The sequence below is a fragment of the Saccopteryx leptura genome, chromosome 2 (genome assembly GCF_036850995.1).
Source record: "Saccopteryx leptura isolate mSacLep1 chromosome 2, mSacLep1_pri_phased_curated, whole genome shotgun sequence".
Lineage (NCBI taxonomy): Eukaryota > Metazoa > Chordata > Mammalia > Chiroptera > Emballonuridae > Saccopteryx > Saccopteryx leptura.
In genome coordinates, this window is record NC_089504.1 from 3,862,598 (window position 1) to 3,890,126 (window position 27,529).

At 58.9% G+C, this 27,529-nt stretch overlaps 3 protein-coding genes across 17 annotated transcripts in view; 2 read left to right on the forward strand and 1 right to left on the reverse strand.

Moving 5' to 3' along the window:
* The window catches only part of TSC1 (TSC complex subunit 1), a 51,790-nt gene extending 46,281 nt beyond the window's left edge, over nt 1–5,509 (forward strand). For all 12 annotated transcript variants that reach the window (XM_066366783.1, XM_066366786.1, XM_066366782.1 and 9 more), the window contains 4 exons: nt 195–317; nt 3,996–4,183; nt 4,266–4,427; nt 4,808–5,509. In XM_066366783.1, coding sequence (XP_066222880.1) covers nt 195–317; nt 3,996–4,183; nt 4,266–4,427; nt 4,808–5,321 — 987 coding nt within the window. In that variant the 3' untranslated portion in view covers nt 5,322–5,509. The remainder of the gene's footprint in view (nt 1–194; nt 318–3,995; nt 4,184–4,265; nt 4,428–4,807) is intronic.
* A 4,463-nt stretch (nt 5,510–9,972) lies between these two features.
* SPACA9 (sperm acrosome associated 9) lies at nt 9,973–21,356 on the reverse strand. Of its 3 annotated transcripts, XM_066365564.1 has the most exons (5): nt 21,147–21,262; nt 14,816–15,017; nt 12,298–12,500; nt 11,395–11,542; nt 9,973–10,491 (listed from the first exon to the last, which is right to left on the reverse strand). In XM_066365564.1, exons 2-5 carry the CDS (start codon nt 14,957–14,959, stop codon nt 10,480–10,482), a joined length of 507 nt encoding a protein of 168 aa, XP_066221661.1. In that variant the 5' UTR covers nt 14,960–15,017; nt 21,147–21,262; the 3' UTR covers nt 9,973–10,479. The 3 variants fall into 3 exon arrangements, with proteins under 3 accessions (XP_066221661.1, XP_066221660.1, XP_066221659.1); XM_066365563.1 differs by lacking the exon at nt 21,147–21,262 and adding an exon at nt 21,325–21,356 and having other exon boundaries at nt 9,973–11,542; XM_066365562.1 differs by having other exon boundaries at nt 9,973–11,542.
* A 521-nt stretch (nt 21,357–21,877) lies between these two features.
* AK8 (adenylate kinase 8) overlaps nt 21,878–27,529 on the forward strand; it is a 120,949-nt gene continuing 115,297 nt past the window's right edge. The window contains exons 1-2 of one of the 2 annotated variants that reach the window (XM_066366816.1): nt 21,878–22,001; nt 24,479–24,563. In XM_066366816.1, coding sequence (XP_066222913.1) covers nt 21,918–22,001; nt 24,479–24,563 — 169 coding nt within the window. In that variant the 5' untranslated portion in view covers nt 21,878–21,917. The remainder of the gene's footprint in view (nt 22,002–24,478; nt 24,564–27,529) is intronic. The other variant, XM_066366817.1, reaches the window with a different exon arrangement.

Sequence of the window (27,529 nt, forward strand, 5' to 3'; positions counted from 1 at the left end):
CAGGGTGTCTCTGTCCACGTTCACTGCCCCTGGTGCTTTCCCCGCGCCAGCCATGCGTGAGGAAGCTCGGGACGTGGGGTTGTGGGTCCGCCCCCACGCTGACGTAGTGCATCCCTAGCGGCTCCCTGCGCAGTGGCCACTGCCTGTGGTGTGTTGTCGGGCCTCTCACGCCGCTCGTCCCTGTGCTTGGTCAGCTCTCAAACAGCGAGTCGGTGCAGCAGCAGATGGAGTTCCTGAACCGGCAGCTGCTGGTGCTCGGGGAGGTCAACGAGCTGTACTTGGAGCAGCTGCAGAACAAGCACTCGGACACCACCAAGGTAGGCCGGGCACGGGAGCTGGGGCCCTTGCCGGGGCGCTCACGGGGCCCAGTGGCTGTCTACTGCGGGTCACAGCCTGGCTTTGTGTGTCGTCTTCGGAAAGGTGGCACAGCGGTCCTGGCGGCCATTCCCACCTCTCTCTGGTGCAGCGGCACTGGCACGGGCACAGCCCAGCCAGCATGCAAGCTTGTCTGTCTGGTCGGGTTTCTTTGAGGTGAAGACAGGTGTCTGTGAATGCACCTGATGGCAGTTGGTACAGAGAAGGGGATAAAGTGTTTCCCTCCTCTTACCCACCGCCCTTTGATGAAGGGGGACGATGGCGCTGGCTCTGTCTAACGTGACCCTCAGGACTGGGGGGTACTGGTATGCTTCGTTTTCTTCCTCGTAATGTTGAATGTAGTTTCAGCAGATGGTGGTTTGGTCCTGGCGACAAGGCCAGCATCAGGAGGATCTTACGTTAATTAGTGCAGGAGGTTTTTTTTTTGTATTTTTCTGAAGTTGGAAACCGGGAGACAGGCAGACTCCCGCATGCACCCGACCGGGATCCACCCAGCATGCCCACCAGGGGGCGATGCTCTGCCCATCTGGGGTGTTGCTCTGCTGCAACCAGAGCCATTCTAGAGCCTGAGGCAGAGGCCACAGAGCCATCCTCAGCGCCCAGGCCAACTTTGCTCCAGTGGAGCCTTGGCTGCGGGAGGGGAAGAGACAGAGAGGAAGGAGAGGGGGAGGGGTGGAGAAGCAGATGGGCGCTTCTCCTGTGTGCCCTGGCCGGGAATCGAACCCAGGACTCCTGCACGCCAGGCCGACGCTCTACCACTGAGCCAACTGGCCAGGGCCTAGTGCAGGAGTTTTGCATCACTTTATAAATAGCCTCGGGTAAAGTCAGTGAGTGAGTTGGGAATGGAATTTTAATAGTAAATGCTCAGATGTTTCCTGTCACTAACTTCTCCATCGCACGTGGGTTTCTTTGTCATATTGCCGTGTTTCTGCTTCATAAAGCGTCTCTTTTGACCAAACGTAGAGAGTAGTCTCAGAAGCAGGGCAGCGCAGCATTTATAATGGGGTGCGCCTTGTTCCCCAGCTCCTCAGCTTCAGGCTCAGGTCCAGATTCACTTAGAAGGAAGTGGTTGTGGCACTTTCTCCGGGAACCAGCCATCACCCGTCTTGGAAGTGTAATGGCTTTGGGGGAGGAGAGCGGGGAGACAGAACTACAGGACACGAGGCCCCTGGAGAAGCTTGCTCAGATGCACCCCTGGCGTCTCCTGGGGAGTGTAGGCAAACGGGCTTCTGTGGTGCTGTCCTGTGGTTCCGGCCCGTGGACCTGTGGGGCTGTGAGCAAGCCTGCTTAGCGCTTCAGCGTCTCACCGTCATCGCCAGGTAAGGGGATGCCTTTGGGTGTAAGCAACAAGAAACACTGATTGACTAAACAGTAGGTCAGGGGTCCCCAAACTACAGCCCACGGGCCGCATGCGGCCCCCTGAGGCCATTTATCTGGCCCCCGCCGCACTTCCGGAAGGGGCACCTCTTTCATTGGTGGTCAGTGAGAGGAGCATAGTTCTCATTGAAATACTGGTCAGTTTGTTGATTTAAATTTACTTGTTCTTTATTTTAAATATTGGATTTGTTCCTGTTTTGTTTTTTTACTTTAAAATAAGATATGTGCAGTGTGCATAGGGATTTGTTTATAGTTTTTTTTTATAGTCCGGCCCTCCAACGTCTGAGGGACAGTGAACTGGCCCCCTGTGTAAAAAGTTTGGGGACCCCTGCAGTAGGTAATGTCGTGTTTCACTTGAGAAGAAGTCCCCGGGCAGGAGAGTTCCAGGCTGGTCGTGTCAGCAGGGGAGGTGCCGCAGCAGGGAGTCGGCTCAGGCGCTGCCCTGGCTGCCTGACTGTCCTGTCTGCCTTGCCCGAGGCTGGCCGTGCTCGAGGTGGCAGGGTGTGTGGAGTTCCTGTTGCCTCAGCTGGGTGCCGTGATATCCACTAGGGAGAGCGTCACTTTCCACAAGTCTCTCTGCCTGGAAGCTTTCCCAGGCTTCCCACCCTTGTTTTTGGTGTCACATGCCCGTCTGTAGCCAGCCATTGCCTTATAGCTGCCAGGGTTTGCCCCGGACCCAGAGGTAGACTTCTTCCCGTTCAGCAGGAGGGAACAGCGGTCAGTGTGGGGCACAGCAGCTGTGAGGGCTGGTGGGAGCACGTGGGCGTGCCTGGCTGGTGCCATGTCTCTGTCCCCATAACTCACTACTGTCGCTATGACGAAGGTCTGACTTGTTTCCCTAACTGGTGCTGCCGTCTGCAGCCGTGTGGCACAGCTGGGATGCCCTGTTGTCTGGTGTCCAGTTCTGAGCTTCAGTTGACCACACCCATGCCAAGGAAGCGCCAGTTTACTAGTCATTCTCGAGGCTGGGGTGCTTTTCTGGGAGCTCCTCTCTCCACTTCTCACGGCTTATTCTTTTTAAAAGTAAATGTGGGCCCTGGCCAGGTAGCTCAGTTGATTAGATTATTGTCCCAATACTCCTAGGTTGTGGGTTCAATCCCTGTTCAGGGCACATATAAGAATTACCCAATGAATGCATGAATAAGTGGAACAACAAATCAGTCTTGCTCTCTTTTTCTCTCTCTCCCTCCCTCCCTCCCTCCCTTGCTCCCTCCCTCTCTCTCATTCCTTTCTAAAATCAACTTTAAAAAATTTACAATACAGCCTAACCAGGCGGTGGTGCAGTGGATAGATCGTCGGCCTAGGATGCAGAGGACCCAGGTTTGAGACCCAAGGTCGCTGGCATGAGTGCAGGCTCACTAGCTTGAGCCTAGGGTCGCTGGCTTGAGCCCAGGGTCACTCTTTCTGCTGTGGCCCCCTGGTCAAGGCACATATGAGAAAGCATTCAATGAATAACTAAGAGCCACAACAAAGAATTGATGCTTCCCATTTCTCCCTATCTGTTCCTCTCTCTGTCTCTCTTGCCAAAAGTAATTTACAAAACAAATGTACATTTTATCAAGCGTGTTTTACCACTACCTTTGGAGTTTCAGCTTGGTCCCTCTGTGGCAGGCTGGTCATCGGCCTGGCATACACGATGACCTTTCAGGCACCTCATCTGCAGAGGCTGCTTTGCTGAGAGGCCTGCTCTTTCTGGTATGTTCTCCAGCTGTGCCGTAGCCGGTGGGGGTGGGGGTGGGGGTGGGGGATATGCAAGAAGACGCGGCGAGGCCAGTGATGGCCCTGGCTGAAGGCCCAGCGCCAAAGGCCGCATCCTCTCCTGGGGTGTTTCGTGAATGTCAGTGTTCACACCATTGATCGTATGGTTCCCATGGTTTTGTCACCTGCTTTTCTATCCTTTTTCTGATCTACGTATCATTTTTAAAACTCACGAGTATAAGCTGCCCTTTTGTTTGCTTCACTATTTCCCTTACATTAGACCTAACAGTGTTTCTAGATTTTTGCTCTTCTAAATATGCTGCAGTGATTCTTTCTTGTGCCAAACTGTCTGGGGTGATTTCCTTCGGGGTCGAGCCCGAGAACGGGCTCCGAGGGGAGCGCCTCTGCCCGCCCGCCCGCTCGCTCTCAGGAGGGCTGTGCGGACGCTTCCCCCGCCCAGTGTGCCAGCGCCTCCTTCATGCCTGCTGCCGACGTCGCCAGTGCACACGCTCGTCCCCCGACGCCTCTGCCCTGTGTCTTCCCAGGAGGTGGAGATGATGAAGGCGGCTTATCGGAAGGAGCTGGAGAAACACCGCACCCTCGTGCTGCAACAGAGCCAGAGGCTCGACGGCTCCCAGAAGCGGGTTCTGGAACTGGAGTCCCTCCTGGCCAAGAAGGACCACCTCCTCCTGGAGCAGAAGAAGTACTTAGAGGATGTCAAACTGCAGGCCAGGTAAGGGCGTCGGGAGAGGCCCCTGCGGCAGCGTGGTGTGGGGGGCGCGGGTGCCCATGGCCAGCGGGCCTGTGTCTTTCAGGGGACAGCTGCAGGCCGCGGAGAGCCGCTATGAGGCTCAGAAGAGGGTCACCCAGGTGTTTGAGCTGCAGATCTTAGACTTGTACGGCAGGCTGGAGAAGGATGGCCTCCTGAGAGCGCTTGAAGATGAGAAAACAGAGGCGGCGGAAGCTGTGGAGGAGAGGTAGGGACACAGCACCGGCCCCGTCCTTGTTGCCACCAGCAGAGTGAGGAGTGCGTGACGGGCGTGGGCATGTGGCAGCCCGGTCAGATGTGCCCATCCCCTTGAGAGAGCCCCCCCCCCCACGCCCCTTTCCTCAGAATGCCCAGGGACCTCTGCAGGTTCCACTTCCTGGGCCTGAGTCGCTTAATGTGGTCCCAGGCAGCATCCATATTTAAGATGGCCGTCTAACATCCCTGATGGGACCTCACGCGGTGACCTCTGTCGTGAAATGTGGAGCACACTGGCCGAGTTCCGAGTCCACGTGAACTGTGCCACGCCCCCTGAACACGGATGCCACGGTCACCAACTGCGCTTCCCCTTCCTCCCTGGGTCTCCTACAGGCTCGACTGTTGCAATGACAGCTGCTTGGACTCTGTGACAGGCCACAGCGAGGAGACGCCTGGTCGCAACGGCGAGACCAAACCCCCCAGACCCAGCAGTGCCCGCGGCAGCAGAGGTGGCGGCGGCGGCAGCAGCAGCAGCAGCCAGCTCTCCAGCCCGGAGAAGCCCCCGGCCCAGAGGGCAGGCCCGTTCAGCAGCTGGTGGGAGACCGCCGTGGGCGAGCCCTCGAGCAGCATCCCCACGACTGTGGGCTCCCTTCCCAGTTCCAAGAGTTTTCTGGGCAGGAAGGCTCGAGAGTTATTTCGTAACAAGAGTGAGAGTCAGTGTGATGAGGACAGCGTGGCCGTCAGCAGCCTCTCTGAGGCCCTAAAGACAGAACCGGGCAAAGATGTGTGCGTGGAAGCCAAGCCTCCCCCGAGCCCTGACGGCCCACGCCCGTGTCCCCCTCACCCGGACAGTGTTGGGCAGCTCCGTATCATGGACTACAACGAGACTCATCACGGGCACAGCTAAGGATGGTGGCCAATCAGTGTTAACCTGTGTGCGGCTGGCGTAGACCGGGAGGTGTGGGTGATGTTTCAAAGCTTTCCTGTTTCCGGGGTTTGAGTGGCAGCTCACGCAGTGGAAATGGGTTGGAGGTCCTTTGGACAGTTTTCTGAATGCGGAACGGTTTTTGGATCTGGCATTGAAATGCCTCTTAACCTCCCCCCCCCCCCCCCCAGTGGCCTGGCAGTGTGTGCTAATCCGAGGGCCAGTTTGCATTCCTCAGTCGCTTGTTTTCTTCCTGTTCCCCCCATGGGCGCATCCTATGAACCAGTGCAATATGAGGCCAGATTTCTCTTTGAGCCCAGCAGCCTGTCTCCTCCGAGGCCAGGCAGCTGGGCCGGCTCCCGCCAGCCAGGTGACCCTGCAGGGAAGCCTGCCGTCCGCCCTTTGTGGACATGGTGTGCGAAGCCGACACCTTCACGGGGACGCTTCTACGGGAGACACAGGCGGCTCTCGGTTCTGAATTCAGCATCGAAGCAGCAGGCGAGAAAACGGCGGTTCGGTCGCCTCACGTTCTTTGGCAGTTCTGATAAGCTTCCTAGAAAGTTCTGTGTGGACCCAGGTCTGTTGTTGGAAGCTGCAGCTGGCACCGGGGAGACCGTAGTCCCCTTTGGGAACGCTCTGTCCCCTTCCCCACTACCTCGTATTTATTTGGTGTTGGCTCAAAAGCTGGTACTGTTCCGACACAGGCTGGTGTGGGGACGAGTGGGCCGTCCGCAGGGCGGGAGGGTGGTGACAGGAGCAGATGCCACGCTGTGTGGGGAGCAGCCTCCCTGGGCCAGGGTCTGTGGGCTCACTGACCGGCCCCAGCCTGCGAGGGGCTGCTGCCGGCCCGGCTCCAGGCTGCTGCGGTGTCCCACACGGTGTCCCCGCCTGTTTGGTCACCGATGTCCAGAGGAGGGTGGAAAGACGAATGCATTCTTGTTGCTGAGTTCAGAATTAGGAAAGGAAAATGAACGGATTTGGAAGGAAAACAAACGTTACAGGATAACTACTGAAACAAACCCCTTCTACATGTTTACCCTCCTGGCCCGAGAGAGGAGAGAGACAGACAGCAGGTGCGTTCATCAGAGCCTTTTCCCTGACTGGCAGGCAGGGAGGCCCCTGTAAAGAACGGGAAATGTTTTACAAACGGGCAGATTGTGAAGACCCAGGGCAGGAAGCGGCGTGGTCAAGCAGGCTGGGGCCGCGCCCGTCTCCGTGTAGATCTCTGCACTGGGGCCCGGCAGTCCTGCGGCCCGGTCTCCACGCCTGTCTCCATGCCGATCTCCGCGCCGGGGCCCGGCAGTCCTGCGGCCCGGTCTCCACGCCTGTCTCCATGCCGATCTCCGCGCCGGGGCCCGGCAGTCCTGCGGCCCGGTCTCCACGCCTGTCTCCATGCCGATCTCCGCACCGGGGCCCGGCAGTCCTGCGGCCCGGTGTCTGTGGGCTCAGCTTCACCACCGTGGCTGAGCCCAAGGGGCCATGCTCGGACCCCTCTGGGTCCTGGGGGCTGGGGTCGAGCCTGGGCTCAGGTGGAAGTTTCCCAATCTGAAGACGTGGGCTTTCCCGTCACCGAGGACTCAGCAGCCAGGTTTGTTCGGTTTGGTTTTGGGATGGGTGAACCTGCAACGGCGTCGGCAGGTCGCCCCCTGGTGCTGCCGCGGCGTTTCTCAGGAGGGAGAGGGGACCGCACAGAAGTCCAGAGAATCGGCCGGGCGGCAGGCGAGGCAGAGGCGCGGGGGCAGAGCCCGGGCTGCAGGGTGCTGTGGTGCTCACGTGCTGGGCCAGGCGGCCTCCACCCCGCGCTAGGGCCGGTGTCCTGGTCCCTCCTGACACTGAGGGGCTGGGGGCCGCTCCTGGGCAGCATGACATGTAGGAGGCAGCCTGCAGGGCGGTCTGGGTTGGGCGGGCCGGAGCTGGTGTCTGGAGAGAGCGTGTTTCTGAGCACACGGACCTATGTCAGACGTGGACGTGTGGGCTCAGGAAAGCTTTGACAAGGCCCCGCTGTTACATGTAAACATCGTTACTGTGGCGTTTGAAGAAACACCGGTCACGAGTAAGAAAACCGATTGAAGTCCAAACATAGGAAGCAAAGGCCATTTGTTTCTTGGATTGAGAGGTTTTAAGAGTCGTCCTTGGAGATGAAGTGACCGGCCTTAGAAGGCGGGTGTGTGGGAGGGACCCCGGGGCTCGTCCGCAGTTCCTCGGGAGGGAACACTGCGAGCCTCTGGGAAGGAGCCGTGGAAGCCGACGGCTGTCAGGGACTGCAGGTGGGGGTGGAGCGGCAGGTGCGCTGCTTGAGCCAAAATGTGTGTGCCCTCTTCAGGGGGACACGGTCCAAACCCTTCCTGCAGGATGAGCTGTTACAATCCAGAGTCAGGTCCCAGAAGCCACTGACACTGGGAAGGTCAGCCCCCTGGCCAGCTCGGCCAGAGGCCGGCATACCCCGGGGCGGATCAGGAGACAAGAAACAGCTCTGGAGGCGCCAGCCCTCTGCGGCAGCACGCGGGCTGCTGTTGGAAGGTTGGGGTGGCAGTCCCATAGCAGACGATGGATAAAGCGCCCGTGGGGATGAGAGGATGCGTGAGGCGGACCGTGGAGCTGTGGAGGACTGTGGGGAAGCCAGCGCACCTACCGCACCAGCCCACACGGGGGCCACCGAGCACCAGGCAGACTGCTGCTGGGGGGGGGGGGGTTACAAGAACAAATGAGAGGCAGTCCTGTGTAGACGCCCATCTTCCAGAGCAGGAGCACCGAGCTGCGTTGCAGGGGCGTGCCAGCGGTCCCTGGGGCCACCGGTCCCACCCAGGAGTGTGTCTGCTGTGAGGAGAGAGAGGGCTGTCTGTCCATTGGGATGACCCAAATCAGCACGTCTTACTTGGCTGTGTTTTTACCCTTTGAGGTACAGGCTTTAAGACTGACCGGCAGGGAGTGGTAGGAATGTTCCCGGTCTGCAGACGGTTGTGTATCTGTTTACATCCAGAGTTCTGGGACCCGCGCCCCCGCTCTCCACCCCCATCGATTGCACTTGATCAAGCTTCTCCCTGGTGGTGAAAGAACCAGTTGAGGTTGGGGCCTGGCCCCAGGCTGTTGCTGTGACCCTTGTCCCCGAGTGGCTCATGTCCCGGCCATGATGTGCCTGGGAGTGCAGAGTGTCTGCCTTTGCCACGCCGTCCCGCTGTCTTTGTGTGCTCGCTTGAAGAGAGGAGCGGAGCCACACGGGACGCCAGCCCAGGACAGGGAGCACGTGTGTCCACGACTGCGTTCAGCCTTGAAATGAGTTCATGAGGGCAGAGGAGCTTTCTGCCCCTGCCCCCACCTCCCCTGGAATCCCTTCCTCCCTCCCTCCCTCCCTCCCCTCCCCTCCCCTCCCCTCCCCACCCCAGTGCCACAAAATTGTCCATCCTCTGGGCTCAGTCAGCTAGCTGACCTGTTGGAACAGGCCTTTCTGAGGAGACCCCTGAGAGTTTGAGCCCCCTCCCAGGCCAGCCCTCCTCCCTTCCCCACCCCATGCAGTGTTTGGGCCCGAGGGCATGTCAGGGAGGCAGCCAGGCGTCCTGCACGAGGAAGAATCAGCGATCACCTTTCCGAAGACTTCTGTGGACCATAAGTACATTACGGAGGGACGATGTTGCCAACAGAATCTAGTTTTATAACTCAATCATGGCCCAAGTGGCTCACTTGCAGTGAAAGAGGTCCCATCACAGAAACAGATTTCTTTTTTTTTTAACTGTTTTTAAATTTTACAAACTCATCTCTTGTCAAAGGTCTAAACCTCCCCACCTCCGTCCTATAAAAGCATGTCAAACAATCCGCATCAGACGCCATGAACGTGAACGCGAGAGAAAAGGTACAATCTTAGTGAGCGGGGACTGGAATCAAAAGGGTTTGCTGTCCTTAGAATGTTCTAAAATGTCACGGCAGTTGCTTGTGTTTAACTGTGAACAAATAAAAACTATCGTTTTGCACTACTCTGCGGTGCGGGGTGCAGTGACTCGCGTGGGCCCCTGAGGGGCTGGGGGCCGAGTCGGGACGCGTCCAGGGATGTGGGAACCTTGGAGTCTGCGGTGCGGCGTGCAGTGACTCGCGTGGGCCCCTGAGGGGCTGGGGGCCGAGTCGGGACACGTCCAGGGATGTGGGAACCTTGGAGTCTGCGGTGCGGCGTGCAGTGACTCGCGTGGGCCCCTGAGGGGCTGGGGGCCGAGTCGGGACACGTCCAGGGATGTGGGAACCTTGGAGCCTGGGTCTGAGGTGGTCGCCACGTCCCGTGTGTGGGGGGGTGCTGACAAATTTCAGAACCTGGCCAACAGCCACACATCCTTGAAATGACCTGCCTCCAATTCATGCCCTTTCCCCAGAGAGTGTGGGTGGGAGGAGGGAGGGAGGTGACCCGGCCCAGGGGAAGCAGTGGCCTGCCAGGCCTGCACTGCCACCCGGCCGGTGTGCGCCCGCGTCCCGAAAGGCCGGAGGGCACGCTGGGCTAGCGTAGCCTTCAGGGGGAGCCCAGTGAGGGGGAGCTCACTGGTCAAGGGCTGGTTGACCCTGAGCCTTGCCCAGTGTGTTTTGTGTTAAGGACAAAGTGCGGCTGGCACCCAGCACCTTCCGTGTGCCAGGGGGTAGGGTGGAGATGGGGGAGAAGGCAAGAAACTGCCTTTAAATGATGGTTAGATTTGCCCTGGCCTTACCTCTTCTTTCTCGGGACATCCGGAGGCAGGGTCGGAGCAAAGAGCTCCGTTGGCTTTGTGCCCCGCCTGCTGCCCTGGAAAGGGGTGTGGTATTCCCTGTTAACGGGTGGAAGCAGCTCCTTTGTCCTTTGAGACAAAGGCTCAGGTGGCAGTTTTTAATTTTGTCTGGGAAGCTCAGGAGTCCTTGTCCGGGCAGGTCTCTAACGCACGGGGTGGGTGGGGGGTAACGCGGCTTCCTGGGTGTGTTTGGCAGACCCTCTGGGAAGCACCCTCCGGAGCTGGGCGTCTGTCTGTAGTGGCTGCTGTGTGCTAACGGGTGCTACCTGGCATCCGCCGAGGCCTGAGGACACATGGTTTTCCTTACGAGAGAGAAAGCCCAGGAAGCCAAGCTGGGCAGACAGGTGGTAGAACAACTTTTATTCTTGAGTGTAGCCCCCAGGGAAGCAAGAATACAGAAGCTAAGCCGCCCCCTGTGGAGGGAAAACCGAGAGTCAGAGAGACAGCACTTCCTGCGTGCTCGGAAGCCAGCGACACGGTTCACGCTGTCTGGGCCTCGCTCGTGTCGGGGAAACCAGGCAGCTGCCCGGCCAGACAGGAGCCCCGCGGTCAGAGCTCTTCCGGCTCTTCTGCCTCCCTCTCCCACGGACAGGCGAGGGGAGGCGGGCTCGTTCCCTGTGGGCTCTGCAGAGACCTGGTCGCCCCGAGGATGCTCAGCACGCCAACCCTGCGGCAGCCTGGCTAGCTGGCGGGAGCGGCCCCGTCTGGCCCAGAGCTGCACCGGCCTGCGGTTCCCACTGCGGCGGGACAGCAGCTGTGCGGCCTCCTAAGGCTGGACCTGCGGCCTGGCGGCCTGGTGGAGTGCGCAGTGGGAGCTCGGAGAGGACCAGGTCGGACGGTCGGGGCCTTCGCTCCTTCCCAGCCTCCCAGGACACCCTGTGCCCCGCACCCCACCCGCGGGGCCCCTGGGCGTTGGCACAGGGCCTGCTCTCGGAGGCAGGGGCAAGCAGAAGTTTAAAGCAAGAGCGGGAGCGAGGTTTTCCACGGTATATTGGGCCGTCCCCTTTGAGGTTAACGAGTGGCAGGGACCGTGGGGGCTGGTGGAGATGGAGCGCCCAGTGCAAAGCAGGTGTCGTGAGCCCCCAGGGGCCGGGCCAGGGCGGGGCGGGCGAGCAGGTCACGCCGCTCGGTTACAGTTTCCCACCGGGAGGTTTCCAGGGAGGCTTGGAACACCCTCTGCCTTTCCCCTTGAGTCTGAGGCTGTCTTTCGTGAGCCGCCTGTACTGGTGCTTTCTTAACCCAGGCTGGGGGCCTCTGGTCCCGGGGGGCTGCGCGGCTGGCGTGGCCGCCCCCTGGCGCCGCCGGGGCTCACTCACGTGCTGCAGCTCCTTGCGGGGCAGCTTCTCCGAGTGGGCCACCCACTCCTTCATCAGGTCTAGGACCAGGGGGATGAGGCTGACCACGCCCCCGTAGTGGTTCCTGGCCTCGTCACAGCTCAGGTGGTTCACCACATCATGGGGGTACCTGCAGGGGGGCGGCCGGGCCGGTGAGCCCCCACTCCAGGGGACCAGAGCCCGGGCAGGGCGCCTTCACCCTGACCTCCCACGGACTCCCCTGGGGAGGTGTCAGCCCTGCGCAGGCACCAGGCCAGGCTCCCCGTTTCCAACGTTGTGGGTCCCCAGGTTTGGGGGCCCAAGAGCCCACGTAATCCTGGTGTAAAGGAGGGAGCTGCGAGCCACTTGCCCGCGGTTTGGGGAAACCCACTCTCATAGCTCCAGGGTGCTATCTGTCCCCTTGACTTTTCCTGCCCTCGTGTCTGTCTAGCTTTCTGGAGAATCTGGGAGTCTATGCAGGACTCAGGGTCAGGGAACCCCACTGGTGGTGCTGATGCCCGTGGGAATGGGCTCCAGATGTCCTGCTGCTCTGTGGCTTGTGGCAACAAGGCTGTAGGAGCACCTCCCCGCCATGCCTGGGCGAGCCCCCCACGCCCCCACCCCACCCCGGTGCCTGGGGCTGCTCCCAGAAGAGGCTCTGTGCCCCATTGTCAGGGCTTCAGGGTCCCTTGTTTTCACTCGAACCGATTTGGGTCAGAGTCATTTCAAGACATCAGTGGACCTAAGCTCCCCCCCTGCCCACCCCTGGGCTCTGTCGGTTCAGACTGAACTGCCCGCTCAGCAGAGCCCCGCCTCCCATCTCTGTCCCTGTCTCCCTCCTGCCTGCGCTCACCGCTCACTGAGGCCTCACCAAGGGGCCCGGGGGGGGGGGGGGGGACGACTTACGTGGCTCTCAGGACACTCAGGTCGTTGCTCTGGCTCACCAGGGCTTTGCACTTCTCCAGGAGGTTGTTGGTGACCGGGGTCCCCGGGTGCAGGGCCTCGAGGCGCTGGCAGAGCCTGCTCAGCTCCGTGCACAGGCCCAGGAACATGAGCAGCGCGCGGCGGTCTGTGGAGTTGACGCAGTAGTGTTCCATGTAGCTCTGCACCTGCAGGCGCCAGCGAGCCGTGAGGCAGCACCCCCTCCCAGCCCGGCCGCTGCTTCTCTGGGGCCGACATCTGGGGGCTCCACCCGGCCTCCTCAGCCTCCCAGGGTCACGGGCGCCAGGCCAGCAACGCCGGGGCATTTGGACGTCTGGGCCGCTGTGTGGAGCCAACACCGCAGAGTCTCCCGAGCACCGGGCACAGCGCAGCGCGGGCCTGGTTTCACACACCCGCACCTAAGCGCTACTGGGGGAGCTCGTCAACCCTCACTTCACAGCTGACGGCGGAGGCTCAGAGAGGTGCGGGGACCTGGTCCCGCAGGGCTCCATGCCCGTACCTCCACCGGTCCCCACGGCCCTCTGCTGATGCCTCGAGCAGTGGGCTCACTGTCAACTTTTCATGCCACAGTCCCACTTCGAGGACTGCTGGGTGTGGGGGGGTGGCAGACCAAAATCCTGTGTGTCCCCGGCAGAGTAAGGAGGGACAGTCAGGCAGTGGGGCTGGGGGAGGTGACTGTCCATGTGAGGACACCAACGTCCCTACCTCGCACCATAGACAAGTCAGCTGCAGTGGGTGAGGCACAGAAATAGCAAGAACACAGCTGAGGCTCCGGGAATGTGTTGCAGAGGCAGGAGTAGGGACCGTCCCTCAGGTGCTCAGGACAGGGCTGCAGCTGACCTACTTTCAGATCCTTCCAGTGGGGGGGGGGGGGTTCTCTCCTGGGTCAGGGGTTCTGTCTCTCCAGAGTGACCTGGGCCCACCCAGTGACTCTGGATCTGAGGCCGGACCAGGGCAGAGTGACCTTGTGCTGGGGAGGCACTGGGGGTGGTGGTGGGGATTCCCGTCCCATTTCCCCGCCAAATACTTCCCCCGCCCTCCGCTATCTGGTGAAGGGACGTCCCCACCCCCCCACCCCAGCACCATCAAGTTGTCAGTCTCAACCAGGCCTTCCTGGTGTCACCGTCTGTGGACTGCCATCTGTTGCTAATGGGTGTCTTCCCCCAACGATCTCTGAAGTGTCCCTCTGCGAGGGGGAAGAGGCTGGGACACCTAGCGCTCACCCGCTCCCTGGCACACCTGCCCTGAGCCGTGGGTGCTGCAGGAGTGTTTGCTGTGTGTAACCACAACAGAGCAAGGTCGCCGGGCCACCTGCTGTGCACATGGCACCTGTGGGTGTGTCTGGCTGGGGAGGGCAGGGGGAGAGTGGAGAGCCAGCACTTGAGGTGGAGAGTCCAGTTGTGGGACCACTGTTGACTGGAAGCCTCCGCTGAACCTGAGGCCACCAGAGGGCTGGGGAGTCTCTGAGCAGAGGTGGCGGGTCTCCTACTGAAAACCTGTCCGGGGCCCTTGGATGTCCGAGCCGCTGCGGCGTAGGCTGGAAAGGACGCCTCCAACCTAGTCCCACACAGTTCAGGGACGGGGTATATCCGGAGAGAGCAGGAAACCTGGCCACGTGTTACAGATTGGTGGGTCTAGTGAAGGTTATATGGGTGTCCATAGTCCGTAGGTTTACAATTTTTCAAGTTAAAAAACTGGGAAGAAGTAGTTACAAAAATCGGAAAACAGGCCCTGGCCAGTGGGCTCAGTGGTAGAGCGTTGGCCTGGTGTGTGGAAGTCCCAGGTTTGATTCCCGGCCAGAGCACACAGGAGAAGCACTCATCTGCTTCTGCACCCCTCCCCCTCTCCTTTCTCTCTGTCTCTCTCTTCCCCTCCTGCAGCCAAGGCTCCATTGGAGCAAAGTTGGCCCAGGCGCTGAGGATGGCTCCATGGCCTCTGCCTCAGGCACTAGAATAGCTCCTGTTGCAATGGAGCAATGCCCCAGATGGGTAGAGCATAGCCCCCTGGTGGGCATGCTGGCTGGATCCCGGTCGGGCGCATGTGGGAGTCTGTCTCTCTGCCTCCCCACTTCTTACTTCAGAAAAATACAACAACAACAAAAAAATCGGAAAACAATTTTCTAAAGGGATGTGGCTGGCAGGGGTGGCCGTTCTCCTTGGGTAGGGGGACACAGAGCGGCACATCACTGGCCCGAGGTCACAGGTGGCCCAGGGAAAGTAGCCGCTGAGTCTTGAGCCTGCATCTTTAACCGCTTCGTTCTCGTGGCGAGGGAAAGAACGGGCCCCTCATCCCACCAGCTAGGACCCGAGTCCTGGCACAAATGTGCTTCCCTCTCTTGGCCTTGGGTTTGTTTGTTTTTCATCATCCTAGCCAGAGCCAGGGCCTGGTGCTGCCTAGGACCCTCTGGGCCGGGCAGGTTCCCAGGGTCTTGGCCTGCCCACCTGCCTGCCCACCCGCCCGCCCGGCCGGCCGGCAGGGCCACCTGCTCGATGCTGGAGATGGGCCGGATCTTGTCGTGGGCGTTCTCCCGACAGTGCTCCAGGGCCGCGATGAAGGTAAATTGCTGCTGCTGGAACAGCTTGTACTTCTGCTCGATGCTCCGCAGGGATTCCTTCAGCTCATTCATGACGGCCCTCCCTGCTCCCTGCTCCCTGCTCTGTGTGCACTTCCAGGGGAACAGTAGTCTGGGGAGGAGAGGCAGAGCGCTGAGGTCCCCGGGGCCGCCCCAGATACAGCTCTGTGAGTCCTCAGTCGGCTGCAGAACACTCATAGCCCGCCTCGTGGGGGAGCCCTGCATGAAGCCCCCCACACAGCCTGCGGGCAGAGACTGCTGTCACTCTCATTTTGCACAGAAGGGACAGAGTCCCTCTCATGCAAGACGCTTGCTCAAGACCCCCACCCCCACCCCCAAGGCTGTCCACGAGAGACCTGAACCCGACCCGAGCCAAGCACACAGTCTTTGCCATAAAAGATGACTTCCTGCCACCATGAACAAGAATTTCTCTGGTCCTTAGTCTCTCCAGACTCGGGGTCCCACACACAAGCACCCAGCCTCCAATGCCTCTTTGCGGTGCCAGCAACAGCTGGGATCAAGGAATGTGCCACAGCGTGTACAATCTGATTTTAACAGCTTGGGCCAAATTGTTTTAAAACATCTGCCACTGCAGCTGGTGGGATTCTTCCCGGGGGGCCAAGCAGGGGCAGGGGCAGCGCAGGACCTCGGGCGGGGGCCCTGATCTGGGGTTTGCCCGGTCCTGGACGGGGCTTGGCTGCTGGCCTCTCCTCCCTGCCTCCCACATTGAGGGCAGAGTGACCCTGATTGGAAACATGAGTGCCTCACTGTCCCAGGTGTGGTCCAGGCAGTTCACAGCTCCTCTAGAATCTCCTCTGGGGACAAAAGCCGTGGGTTCTGCCCTCCATGATGTCATAATTTTGCTAAGCACAGGCAAAAAGACTCCAGGTAACAGATCTGTGGAATGTTTGAGTTGGAAGGAACATCAGCAGATCAACTCTCCTTTACTCCTTTACTTTCAGGGGGAGGGGGGCGGATACCCAGGGTGTCCCAGCAGGCTTGGGCCCCGGACCCCCTAGGCCCCCGGCTTCCTGGTGGCTAGCCAGCATCCTCCAAGCTGCCACAGCTGGCTGTCCCTCGACCTCAAGGCACCAGCACACCTGGAGCCCAGGCCTGGATGCGCCCCACGCGAGCAGGGGTCTGAGGAGGCTGTGCCTCTTGGGGGGGGGGGTGTCCAGGTGAGATGCTACAAGGGGAGGACGGGTCGGGAGGACACGAAGGACAGGTCGGAAGGACGGGTTGATCCAGGCTTCCTGGCAGGTTCGGGTGGAGAGGAGTGAGAACGGGTAGGAGGGGCTGGAGGGCATTTCTTTCTGCTCTGTGCCCCTCAGCGCCGAGAGCCCAGAGCAGGGCTGGAGCCGGGAGGGCGTCTCTGTGGCAAGAGGAAGGAGATGGCAACGGGGAGGAAAGGGAACAGCAAGGGGAACAGACCAGAAGGTGGCCCTGTGACCGTGACTGGAGGAGGAAGTAAAGCACAGAGCTTGGGAAGGCTGGGGGAGGGGCCAGGAGCTGGCGTACAGCGAGGGAGCCGCGTTGGAAGGGGCCCTGACCCAGGCGCCCCGTAACCCCGGGCCTGTAGCCCCGGGCCGGTCCACTGTAAATCTAATGGAGCACCACGCTTCAGCGGCAGCGTCCTGAGGCCGCCCCTGGGAGCCGTAGTGCCTGTTTGCCAGCGAGCAGCGCAGCTCCCCTGGGGACCGGCTGGGCTGGGGCCACCTCCTAACCACTCAGCACCACCCCATCTGGAGTGGGCTAGCAGGAAGGGAGCCGGGGCTGGGGACGCAGTGGGGGCCCCCTGTTTGCCAGCAGAGCAGCGCAGCTCCCCTGGGGACCGGCTGGGCTGGGGCCACCTCCTAACCACTCAGCACCACCCCATCTGGAGTGGGCTAGCAGGAAGGGAGCCGGGGCTGGGGACGCAGTGGGGGTCCCCTGTTTGCCAGCAGAGCAGCGCAGCTCCCCTGGGGACCGGCTGGGCTGGGGCCACCTCCTAACCACTCAGCACCACCCCACCTGGAGTGGGCTAGCAGGAAGGGAGCTGGGGCTGGGGACGCAGTGGGGGCCCTCTGTTTTTGGAGCACCTGCCGTATCCAGCCACGGTGTCTGCCCTCTGCTTCCCGCCTGCCCCGGAAGGCAGACCTGGTTTTCTGTTGTGCCTCCCCTGGCCTGCTCACGCTCATGCTCACGGGGCCTGGACTTGAGGGAGGCCAGGGAGACACACCTCCGTGCAAAATTCAGGGGGTGCCAGGTGACTCAGCGATCCAGACGGGTAAAGATAGATAGTTAATGCTCTATTTCAGGGGTCGGGAACCTATGGCTCACGAGCCAGATGTGGCCCTTTTGATGGCTGCATCTGGCTCGCAGACAAATCTTTAATAAAAGAAATAACGTTAAAAATATAAAACAGTCTCATGTATTACAATCCATTCCATTCATTTCCTACCGCTCATGTTCATGGTTGCGGGTGGCTGGAGCCAATCACAGCTGTCCTCCGGGACAACACCAAATTTTTATTGGATAATGTGTAATGTACATGGGTTGTTGTATGGCTCTCACGGAATTACATTTTAAAATATGTGGCGTTCATGGCTCTCTCAGCCAAAAAGGTTCCTGACCCCTGCTCTATTTAAAGACATAAAAGCTGGCCTGGCCTGTGGTAGCACAGTGGGTAAAGCCTCGACCTGGAATGCTGAGATTGCCCGTTGAAGACCCCGGGCTTGCCCGGTCAAGGCACACAAGGGAGTTGATGCTTCCTGCCCCCCCTTCTCTCTCTCTCTTATCTCTAAAATGAATAAAAATCTAAATAAAAAAATAAAATAAAAGCTAACACGGAAAAGTCCCTGAGGAACAAAATGTCAGAATTTAAAATAGAGACAGGCTGGGGTACGGGGCTGTGCCCCCCACCATGGAGCCTGAGGCAAAGGGGCAACTCAGTAACACTGATCCCGTCTTTTTTAAAAAATCTGTGATATTTTATACTAAATGAATGTTTGCACTGATTATGATTTTTTAAAAAATATTGTGCTAAAAGGTTATCTTCTTGATTACTGAGGTTTGGGGTCCCCCCTGAAGTTTTGCATGGAGGCAAATGGCCTCACCTAGCTGGGGCCCCAGGGTTTACCAATCTGCCCCGGGGGTTGAAACCTGGGAGAGGCAGAGGGCAGCACAGAGCCGGGTGCTCGGGGAGGGGAGTGTGCGTGGTCAGCCTGGACTTCTCCCAGGGTGCTGGGGAGGGGAGTGTGCGTGGTCAGCCGGGACTTCTCCCAGGGTGCTGGGGAGGGGAGTGTGCGTGGTCAGCCGGGACTTCTCCCAGGGTGCTGGGGAGGGGAGTGTGCGTGGTCAGCCTGGACTTCTCCCAGGGTGCTGGGGATGGGAGTGTGCGTGGTCAGCCGGGACTTCTCCCAGGGTGCTGGGAGCTGTGGCTGCCGGGTAAGACCCTGAGCTCCAGAGTCACACAGTCCCGGGTTCAAATCCTCATCCCACCGGGTTTTTTTGCTCGCCTTGGGCAAGCTGTTTGGCCTGAACCCCAGAGCTCTGACATGCATACCCGAGATGAGAGGTGTGAGGTGTGGAGCCCCTAGGAATATGGTAGTGCCTGGTCGTCAGAGCAGTCAAAGCCACCGTCATTAAACAGTGCACATGCGATGACAGGGGATTGCCTCACAGGCATGGTGCGCACCCCAAAAGACGGCAGAGGTGGGGGTGTGGGAATCTTGTGGGAAGTACAGAGAGCAGTGGACAGGTAAGGCCGAGGGAGCCAGGTGTCAGGCAGAGCACTTCGAGACCACTGAAGGCGTCTAAGCCAAGTTCATTCAGTCACTCACACTGCTGTGCCTACTGTGGGCCAGACACTATTTAGGGCGCTGCGCTATATGACATTGAACAACACAGGTGACATTCCCTACCCTGGAGGACCTACCATTTGGAGAGGGAGGTGGACCAGAAAGATCAGTGAATGGAGAGTAGTTCCAGAGGTCCCCAAACTTTTTACACAGGGGGCCAGTTCACTGTCCCTCAGACCATTGGAGGGCCACCACATACAGTGCTCCTCTCACTGACCACCAAGGAAAGAGGTGCCCCTTCCGGGAGTGCGGCGGGGGGCCGGATAAATGGCCTCAGGGGGCCACATGCGGCCCGCGGGCCGTAGTTTGGGGACGCCTGGTTAGACAATGACACAGCTGAAGAGAAAGAGGAGCGGGGAAGTGGAGTGGGGTGTCAGAAACGAGGGGCTCCACAGTCTGCCAGAGGGGCGTTTGCAGGAGGTGGTTGGGGGCAGCGCAGGTGGTCCAGTCCTCAACCAGAGCCTGGACGGCTCGCCCTGGTCTTCCTCATAGCAGGTTACTCGCTGGGCCTCTCAGAGAACCCTGGACAGGCCCTACCTACCTCAAGCCCTCGCCATGGCCCTGGGATCAGGGTACCACAGTTATCACCATGTGACAGATGATGAAGTTGCTATCACACAGCTGGGAAGTGAGCAAGGCAGGGTTTCCCGCTCACCTCTGCCTGATTTATAAAGTCTGAGCCCTCTCTCTCTCTGCGATGGTCCACACAGATGAACACGCCAGACATCAGACTGACTGTGGTTGGGGGTTCTGGTGTGTGTGCGTGGGGGTGACACCAAGGACCTGGGGTGCTGTTTGAGTCCTCCATGGACCCCTGAACTTTGCTTCCACTCTCTTGTGACTGCTCTCTGTTCCCCGTCCCAAAGCAATGAGGACTAGCCGTCAGAGGCCATCCTGTGAGCCTGGCTCCCTGCCACCCTCCTGGGGATTCCTGGGGCTGCCAGTCCTCCAGGGATACGGCGCTACCTTGGCTGGTGGCCCCAAGAGCCCCTGAGAGAAAAAACTGACTCGGTTCTTGATCCTAGAGACTTGTGACATGCACGCCAGGAATGTCGTGAGAAGAGCTGTAATAAGCTATCCAAAGTGATTGTCCCCTGAACGAGAGTCACTGCAGCCAAATTAGTCGGGATGAAAGGCTCAGGGTGCAGGTACTTCTCGATTTGGGGAAGGAGGAAGGAAAAAATGATTACCCAATAGGTTTTTTGGCTTTAATTGATTTGTATTTTCCCAGACTGCTAAAGAAGATTACATCCTGGTATGAAAAGTGCCTAGGGCTTAAAATAAATGAGGAGAAAGGCAAGTCATTTCAGAAATGTCCAGGAAGCAAAATGAACCTCTCCAGTGCAAATTGCAGGCCTGGTTGTTGTGTTCTTCTTTCAGGGGGAGGCAGCTTCCTTTTCTTCCCCAGCTGTCTTTGCAGTTGGGTTTGACAAGCCTACCAAGGTTTGCATGCTTTGAGGAAGCCGTTCTGAGGAGGAGGCAGAAGTCAGCCTTTCACTGTTGGAGGGCATGTCTCCAGGGCTGGCGACTGACGGGAGGCGGCTTTGGCTAGGAGTCAGGACACTTAGTTCCAGTCCTGGCACTGCCTTGGATTAACAAGTGACCTTAGCCAACAATTTCCCCCTTTTGGGGCCTGAGTTTATCCATCGATAAAAAGAGGGAGTTTGAATTTAGAGGTTCTTCAAGGGGCTTTGGGATTCTAATGCTCTGTGGTCAACAACTGATGATTTCCAGAAAGGAGGAAATGACTTCTCCAAAGTCATTCAGCCAACTCCTTTTCACCATTCTGATCCTCCAAATTCTCATGTGTAAAATGGGAAGGAAGGTACCCCTCTCTCAGGGTTGATGCAAAGATTAAATGAGACAATACTAATAGTAGCTCCTATGTAGTGTGCCCTTACTAGATGCCAGTTACTGTCTAACATTTCAGATATATTAGCTCACGGGATCCTTCTATACACCCCCTCACCCCCTGCTTCACAGGGAAGGAAAGTGAGGCATAGGGCAGGCTAACGAAGGTAGTAAGAGGTCATCAGGATTTGAACTTTGGGCAATATGTATTGATTAACACCCTCTCCATAACGTGCACAGACACCAACGTTGAAAGCACACACAGCGCACAAACGGTAGCTCCCGCTAAGAATGGCAACAAGAGCTGGGGCTCCCAATTCAGTGCTGCGTCCGACACCTGTCTGGTCTGGTCCCCCCTCCCCGGGGATTAACGCGACTCCGCACCTCCGCACCACGTCGCACCCTCCCGGCCTCCCTGAGCAGAAGCGGCGGTGGTGCCCTGCACTCTCTGGTCGCACCCTCCCGGCCTCCCTGAGCAGCAGCAGCGGTGGTGCCCTGCACTCTCTGCTCCCCTCCACCTCCTCCCCAGTTTCCAAACCCAGAGCTTTAACCTTGCTTGTTCCAGAGCTGCCTCCACTCACAGAGCGCCCTAAAGCTGGAGTCCCTCCGTGGGTGCCTGGGGCCCGGGCGGGGCGGGGCAGGCCATTCCCAGGTCCTGGGGTGGGGGGGTGGGGTATAGGGTGGGAAGGCAGCGGGAAGAAGAGGCGGGGCCACGGGTCTGATTGTTACCTTGGGTGCCATAGCAATCGGGCCACGTGACAGTCCCGCCCCTGGATCCGACGGGCGGGGTTTCCTGGGGCTCAGCAGCTACGAGTTGGGCGGGAGGTTTTCAGTGGGACCCTCGGCCCTTGGACTGGACTCATGAACTCCTCTTATTTTATTCTTCATTTTAAAGATGGGGAAACTGAGGCCAGAGAACCTAACGCCCAGGGCGGGACGCGTAGGCAGAACCAGAAGCAGGATCGGCCTCCTGCCCCCTGGTGGGAGGTGGGGAGGCGCCAAAGTGCCCTCGGGGTGTTTGTTGTCGGGTGTCTCAACACTAGGGGGGCTCTCCCGGGGCCACAGCTGGAAGCAACCTGAGATGCCCCGCTGGGACACGCAAAAGGGACCGTGCGGCCGGGCGCGGAAAGCACTTGTCCATGTTGGGCGAACGCGCGGGGCGAGGAGCACGAGTCCAGGCCCCGCGGCGCGAGCCAATGACGTCACGAAGCGGCGCCCCTAGCGACGGCGGTCACTAGGGAACGGCGCGCGCGCCGATGACGTTAAGGAGCGGCGCCCTTAACGACGGCGGTTACTAGGGAGCGACCGCGCTGCACCGCAGCATGGACGCGACCACCGCGCCGCACCGCATCCCCCCGGAAATGCCCCAGTACGGGGAGGCGAACCACATCTTCGAGATGATGCAGGTGACCCGGGCAGTCCTGCTCTGTCGCGACATTGGGCAGCGGCCAGGGAGCCTCTGTCGCTGTGCCAGGGTGCGCGCCGGCGGCGACCCGGCAGCTGGGGAGCCACGTTTGTTACCCACGAGGCTGCCTAACTTGGAGTGTCTGACTCCTGTGCTGTCGGGACCCCGAGGGACCCCTGCTTCTGTCCCTGTCCCACGGACCCAGCTGGGGGAAAGGGGGCAAGCCCTCTGACCCTGGCTCTGCGCCAGCCGGCGGGATGACCTGGAACAAATCCCTTCCTGTTCTCAGTTTCCCCGTCTGTGAAGTGAGGGGCTGCAAGAGGTGGCTTCCAGAGGGCTCATCCCCACGCTGACAATTCAGTCTGTCTGCAGCCTTGGTTTCCGAGCGGGGTGGGGAGTGTCCGAGCTCAAGATTGGCAAGCTCCTCTTCTGAGGTGGCCGCCTCCTGGGACAGCATCCCTCTGGTGTGGACAGCAGCAGCATTTCCCACCTGCCCCTTCCTCTTCAGGGCCAGCAATTGCTGGCAGCTCCCCAGCTCTCCTCCTGGGTTCCTGGCTGGACTAGGCCCCCACTCCCTGTATGACCTTCAGCAGAGCCCTGCCCTGGCGTGTGCTTCCGGGGTCCCTGCTGCACCTCCTGTAGAGAAACGCTGTCAGGAGCTGTCCAGCCACTCAGATGCTGAGGGCCAAAGGGAAGCTGGAGCCCAGTTTCCAGAGCATCTGTCTGCTCTTCTGGGTCTTCCTCATCCTGGAAGCATCACTGTGACACACCTGTGGTCATTTGAACCTCTGACCTGCACATGGGAGAACAGAGCTTAGACTAAGAAACGAGTCTCCATCTCTCCAGCAAACATATGCTTCCTTTGGAAGGTGTTTACTAATAGAGGAAAGGGAGAGAGGGGGGGGGGAGAGAGAGAGAGAAATTTGAGTGACAATTATAAAGCAAGTGGCTAGTTGAGTTATAAGCCATCAGGCAGTGGGCAGGATTGGGGAGCTCCAGGGGGCACTGTGGTCTGCTCTAGAGAACTTGGTGTATCGCTATAGTGTCTGTTGGAAGGAGCAGTCCCAGAATTCTTGGAGTACAGTCCTTAGTCATTTGTGTGACCCTCCATGGTTTTTACCATTTCCACATTTTCCATTAAAATAAAAAAAAATTTTTAGACCCAAAGGAAGTTACGAATATTGTATGAAGTGCTGGTGGACCCTTCCCCCAGTTTCCCCCAGTGATCACATCTAATAGCACTGTTGGTACATCGTCAAAACCAGGACACTGACTTTGGTACAAGACTTCTAACCAGACTATAGGCTTTAATTGGATTTCATTATTTTCATCTGCACTCTTTTTTGTTTGTTTGTTTTTTGGTGTACCTACCATTCTATGAAATTGTATCACCCGTATAGATTCATGTAACTACCAGCAAGTTTTCATTTAACTTAATCATTTAAGTCAACCCATTTTTTAAAAATAAACTAATGTTCTCGTCCTGAGCAATATCCTTGAGATCATAGGTCTGATGTATTTTTCTAATACACATTAGGTATGCAACTATTTGAAAGTGAAATTAGGACTGTTCATCTGTGAACCATGTAAAATCATGTCCCACCGTCTCACCAGAGATCTATGACTAGGAGGCTCATGCAGCCATGCGGTGTAACAGGAAGCTGAGGCCCAGAGAAGGAAAGGGACTTGCTGGTGAGATTTGGAGTGGGGCTAGGACTTCCCACAGCTCAGTGCTCTCTGCCTCACGGGGCGGGGCAGAAGCCACTCTGTACTTGTCACCAGGGCTGCCGGGAGCCCCTGCTGTACCACCAGCTCCTCTCAGCTGCCCTGTCCACCCCTGTGCCTTTGTTCTCATTCCCTGGAAGCTCTTTCCATTGGAATTAAATGGCCAGGCATCCCAGGACTGTTAAGGATTTTGGCAGCTAAATATTCTGTCGCACTCCGGAGCTACTTTGGTAGCTGCGATGGCCGTGTCCCCCTGCAGACATCTGGATTGGGTACTTACTGTGACCGTGCCATGGGACAGGGGAGAGGCAGAGACGGGCTGCGCGGCGGCTGTGGGAGCCTATGGCAGGGTTCACCTAGTGCATGTGGTCAGGAAGGCACGTTTGCATCGAGACTTGAGGACTGAGGGGCCCGGCTCCCAGCCGAGGCAGCAGCATCTGCGCAGGCTCGGGTGCAGAACTACGAAGTGCAAAGGGACCGAGGAGAGAGGGCCCCGGCCCTGAGTCAGGAGCGCCGTCCCTCCAGGTGCCTTCCCAGGAAAACCCACACAGCCCCTCCCTCGCGCCTCTGCTCACGGGGGCCCAAGCGGGGCAGGGAGTGGGTCCCCAGTTGAAGGCGTATTGGTGGGGTGCAGTGGAGAGAGCAGGCCTCATAGCCATCACCCAGGATGCCCAGATGCCGGGCCACCTGAGCTGGGGGTTGTGGGTGCCCTTGCTGATGTTAACCACCTGCGTGTCTGCCCTGCACCCACAGAACATGCTGGAGCAACTCCTGATCCACCAGCCCAAGGATCCCATCCCGTTCATGCTCAGTCACTTGCAGCAAGACAATGATAACGGTGAGCACTTGGCCGAGGAGGGGAGGGTCCCGGGGGGGCCCTCCCTCCTCCTCCCAGGAACAGCTGTGAACCAATCTGTCCTCCTGCGTCTGAAGGGAGGTCAGAACAGGGTGGGAGGAGTTTTGACAACTTGAGCTGGTGGTTAATTGAGAAATGCCTTAATTTCCTTGGGAGCACAACTAATAAAAATTTTCTCGCCAAGTTATTAAAAGGGAAACTTCAAGTGGCCCATGGAATCAATTATCAATGCTTTCACATGCCCCAGCGAGGTCGCCTGTGGGGTGTACGCTCCGTGATCACTCCATCTGTCACGTGTAAATTTGGTCTCTGGTCTACCTAGACAGGCAGCACTTGGGTGTTCCTGATGGTCTCATTATTGGCATCCACTGATGAGTCCCAGGGCTCCCCACACCTTGGCCCGAGTGTGGGTCAGCTGGACCCACGGCCAGAGCACAGAACCTGGGAGTGGGGAGAAGAGGCTCCGCCCCACGGTTGATCTGCTGGTGGAGGAGGCTCGTGCTGTCCTGTGTGAGCTGTCAGGAGGGCTGGGCTCGTGGAGCTTTGATGTTTCCTTCATTGGAGCTGGAACCGCTTTGAAGGAGGTACCAGCACACCAGCGAGATCAGCACCTGCTGCAGCTGAGACAGATGGAGGCTTGAGATGCCTCGTGGTGCGGTTCAGAGGCCCAATGAGAATGGACGCTGAGTAACTTTAAGAAAAAGAAAGTAAGAGGAGACTCCAGCCTGCAGGTAAGCCGGGCACACCTGGCCTTCCCAGCGACCTCTGCCCGCAGGTCCTCATGGTTTTGGGCGTGGCCACAGGCCACCAGATCGAGGGGCCATTTCACACACCTCGGCCAAGTGGTTCAAAGAGAACCCCCCGCTGCCCCTTTCTGAGGCTCCAGTGGGCAGCACTGAGAATGGATGTTGACTGGGAGCCCGTATTCCCCCGGTGGACATGGAGCCGGGACCTTGTGGGGCCAGGAGGGCCACCTTCTCCAGCCACCCACCTTGCCTTCCTGTGTTCCCGGCCGGAGCCACTCTTCAAAAGCCTGGACCTTGGGGCCGATTCCATCTGGACGTTTCGATCTCGCAGCTCTGTGTGCAGAGGTCACTTGCAGACCATCCGCTTCACCAGAATTGTTAAGGTCAAACATCACCTTTCTGTTTTTGGACGCAGTGCAGCCGTCGTTGGCTGGACAGTCATCTGGGGCGCTGGCCTCGTAGCCACCGCCTGCCGCCGCCTCCACACCCTTTTCTACCCACCCCTGGGCCCCGTGGCTTTCCAAGGCTGCCCTCCGTGCAGCCTTGACCCCTTCTCCATGTTGTCCCTGCTCCGCTGCTCTCAGGCCTGGGCGAGGCACCCAGACCTGCACGGTTCAGCTGCAGGCCAGTTTGTGGCCACCTGCTCCGTCAGTCACTGGGTCCCACTAACCACTGTTCCGGGGGTTGACTTCTTCCGCACAGCCCTCCACTCCTCCTCCTAGGCCTTAGGCAGCAGCTCTCATAGACGTGGGAACCTCTCTGCCCTTTGGCTCAAGTCCTAACTGCTCAAGTGAGAAGAAGAGAGGGGTGTGTGTGGGTCTCCCTCCTCGTGGCCAGGCCTCCACCTGCAGGCGAAGCAGGGACGTGGGAGGCGGAGGGGAGGCAGGGGAGAGGATGTCACTTCTGTGACTTCTCTAGAAGTGGGGGGATGCTATGCTCAGAAGACAGGAGGCGTGGGGAGGCCCCCTTGACATCCTGCGGGCATCTCGACTGCCCTGGGCCGGCGGGACAGATCGTCATGCCTCCTCCTAGCCACACAGTGGCCTGTGTTACCTGGACCCCGGCCCTCGACCCTCTGCTTCCTGGGCACGGGTGCCGGGTGGGTGGTGCGGAAGAAAAGGCTCGGGACTCGTCCCAGAGAGCGAGCGTGCGGTGGGCGGTGAGGGGAACCACACCGCACACAGGCTGGCGGCCCCTTTGGCGCGAGAGAAGCCGAGCTGGTACAAAGCGAGCATTTACAGTAGCCCTGGGCAATATTAAAGCGGGCGATGGTGTATATAATGGTACGTTTCGTTTCTTATCAAACGTTTGTCCAGGAAAGCTGTGTATTAGAGCTCCAATACCTAAGGGTTTTCTTGTGAATTTTAAATCATGCTCCTAGTTAAACCTCAAAAGGATCTGTGGATGGAAAGGTTTTTTGATTTCCTTTGAAGTGGTTTGAAGAAGTTGATTACGCTTGGCAGTCAAGCAGCCTTTTATGACACTGTTTATAAATAATTACTCATGAGCAGGGCTGGAGTTTCAAGGTGTTAGGTTTTAAGAAACTGAAAATTAATCAGATAAATGTGCGAGGAGCCGGGTGTGGGGGGGCCGCGGTGTGCTCCCTTTTCAAGAGTTTCCACAGACGTGTGCGGTCTGGGTGTCACTTGCGGGGGCCTGGGAGGGCGGTTTCCCCAGCAGCCTCTGAACCCTGGCACCAGGTCAGGAGGCACGGGCGGCTTGGGGGCTGGCCTGTCCCCCAGCCCTCTTGTCGGGGTGCAGCTCCCTTCGCCTCGGGTTCCGCGGGTCTGGCCCGAGTTCTGAGGAGCTCTGGCGCACGCCTGCAGTTAGCGCTCAGGTTAGAGGGGCAGCGGGGAGACAGGCACATGGGCCGACCCCCCCCCCCCGTGCCCCCACTCTGGCTCGGGGAAGCAGGCCTTCTCCGCACGGTCCAAGCACGCTCTCTGCTTCAGTGCACGGGGCCTTTCCACCCTCGACTGCCCTCCCGGCTGCTTGCACGCCGTCTCTCCCTCCCCGAACCCCCCCCTGGCACCCCAGCCCAGTCTGTCCTCGTTATCTCCCCTGACCAACGCTCCCCAAGCCACCTCGTCTCCATCCTGTTGGTTGCATCCTGGTGGCGCACCCCGAGGGTCTTGCCCTAGGCTGCAGGCTCTGCAGAGGATGGTGTTCTGAGTTCACTGGTCAGGTGAGCTCAGCTAGGGA

Coding starts and splice junctions, on each gene's coding strand:
- SPACA9 (XM_066365563.1), bottom strand. CDS start 14,959: ATGAATGAGCTGAAGGAATCCCTGCGGAGCATCGAGCAGAAGTACAAG. Junction 12,501..14,815: donor CCATCTCCAGCATCGAGCAG/GTGGCCCTGCCG, acceptor TGGCGCCTGCAG/GTGCAGAGCTACATGGAACA. Junction 11,543..12,297: donor CTGAGTGTCCTGAGAGCCAC/GTAAGTCGTCCC, acceptor GCCCCCCTGCAG/GTACCCCCATGATGTGGTGA.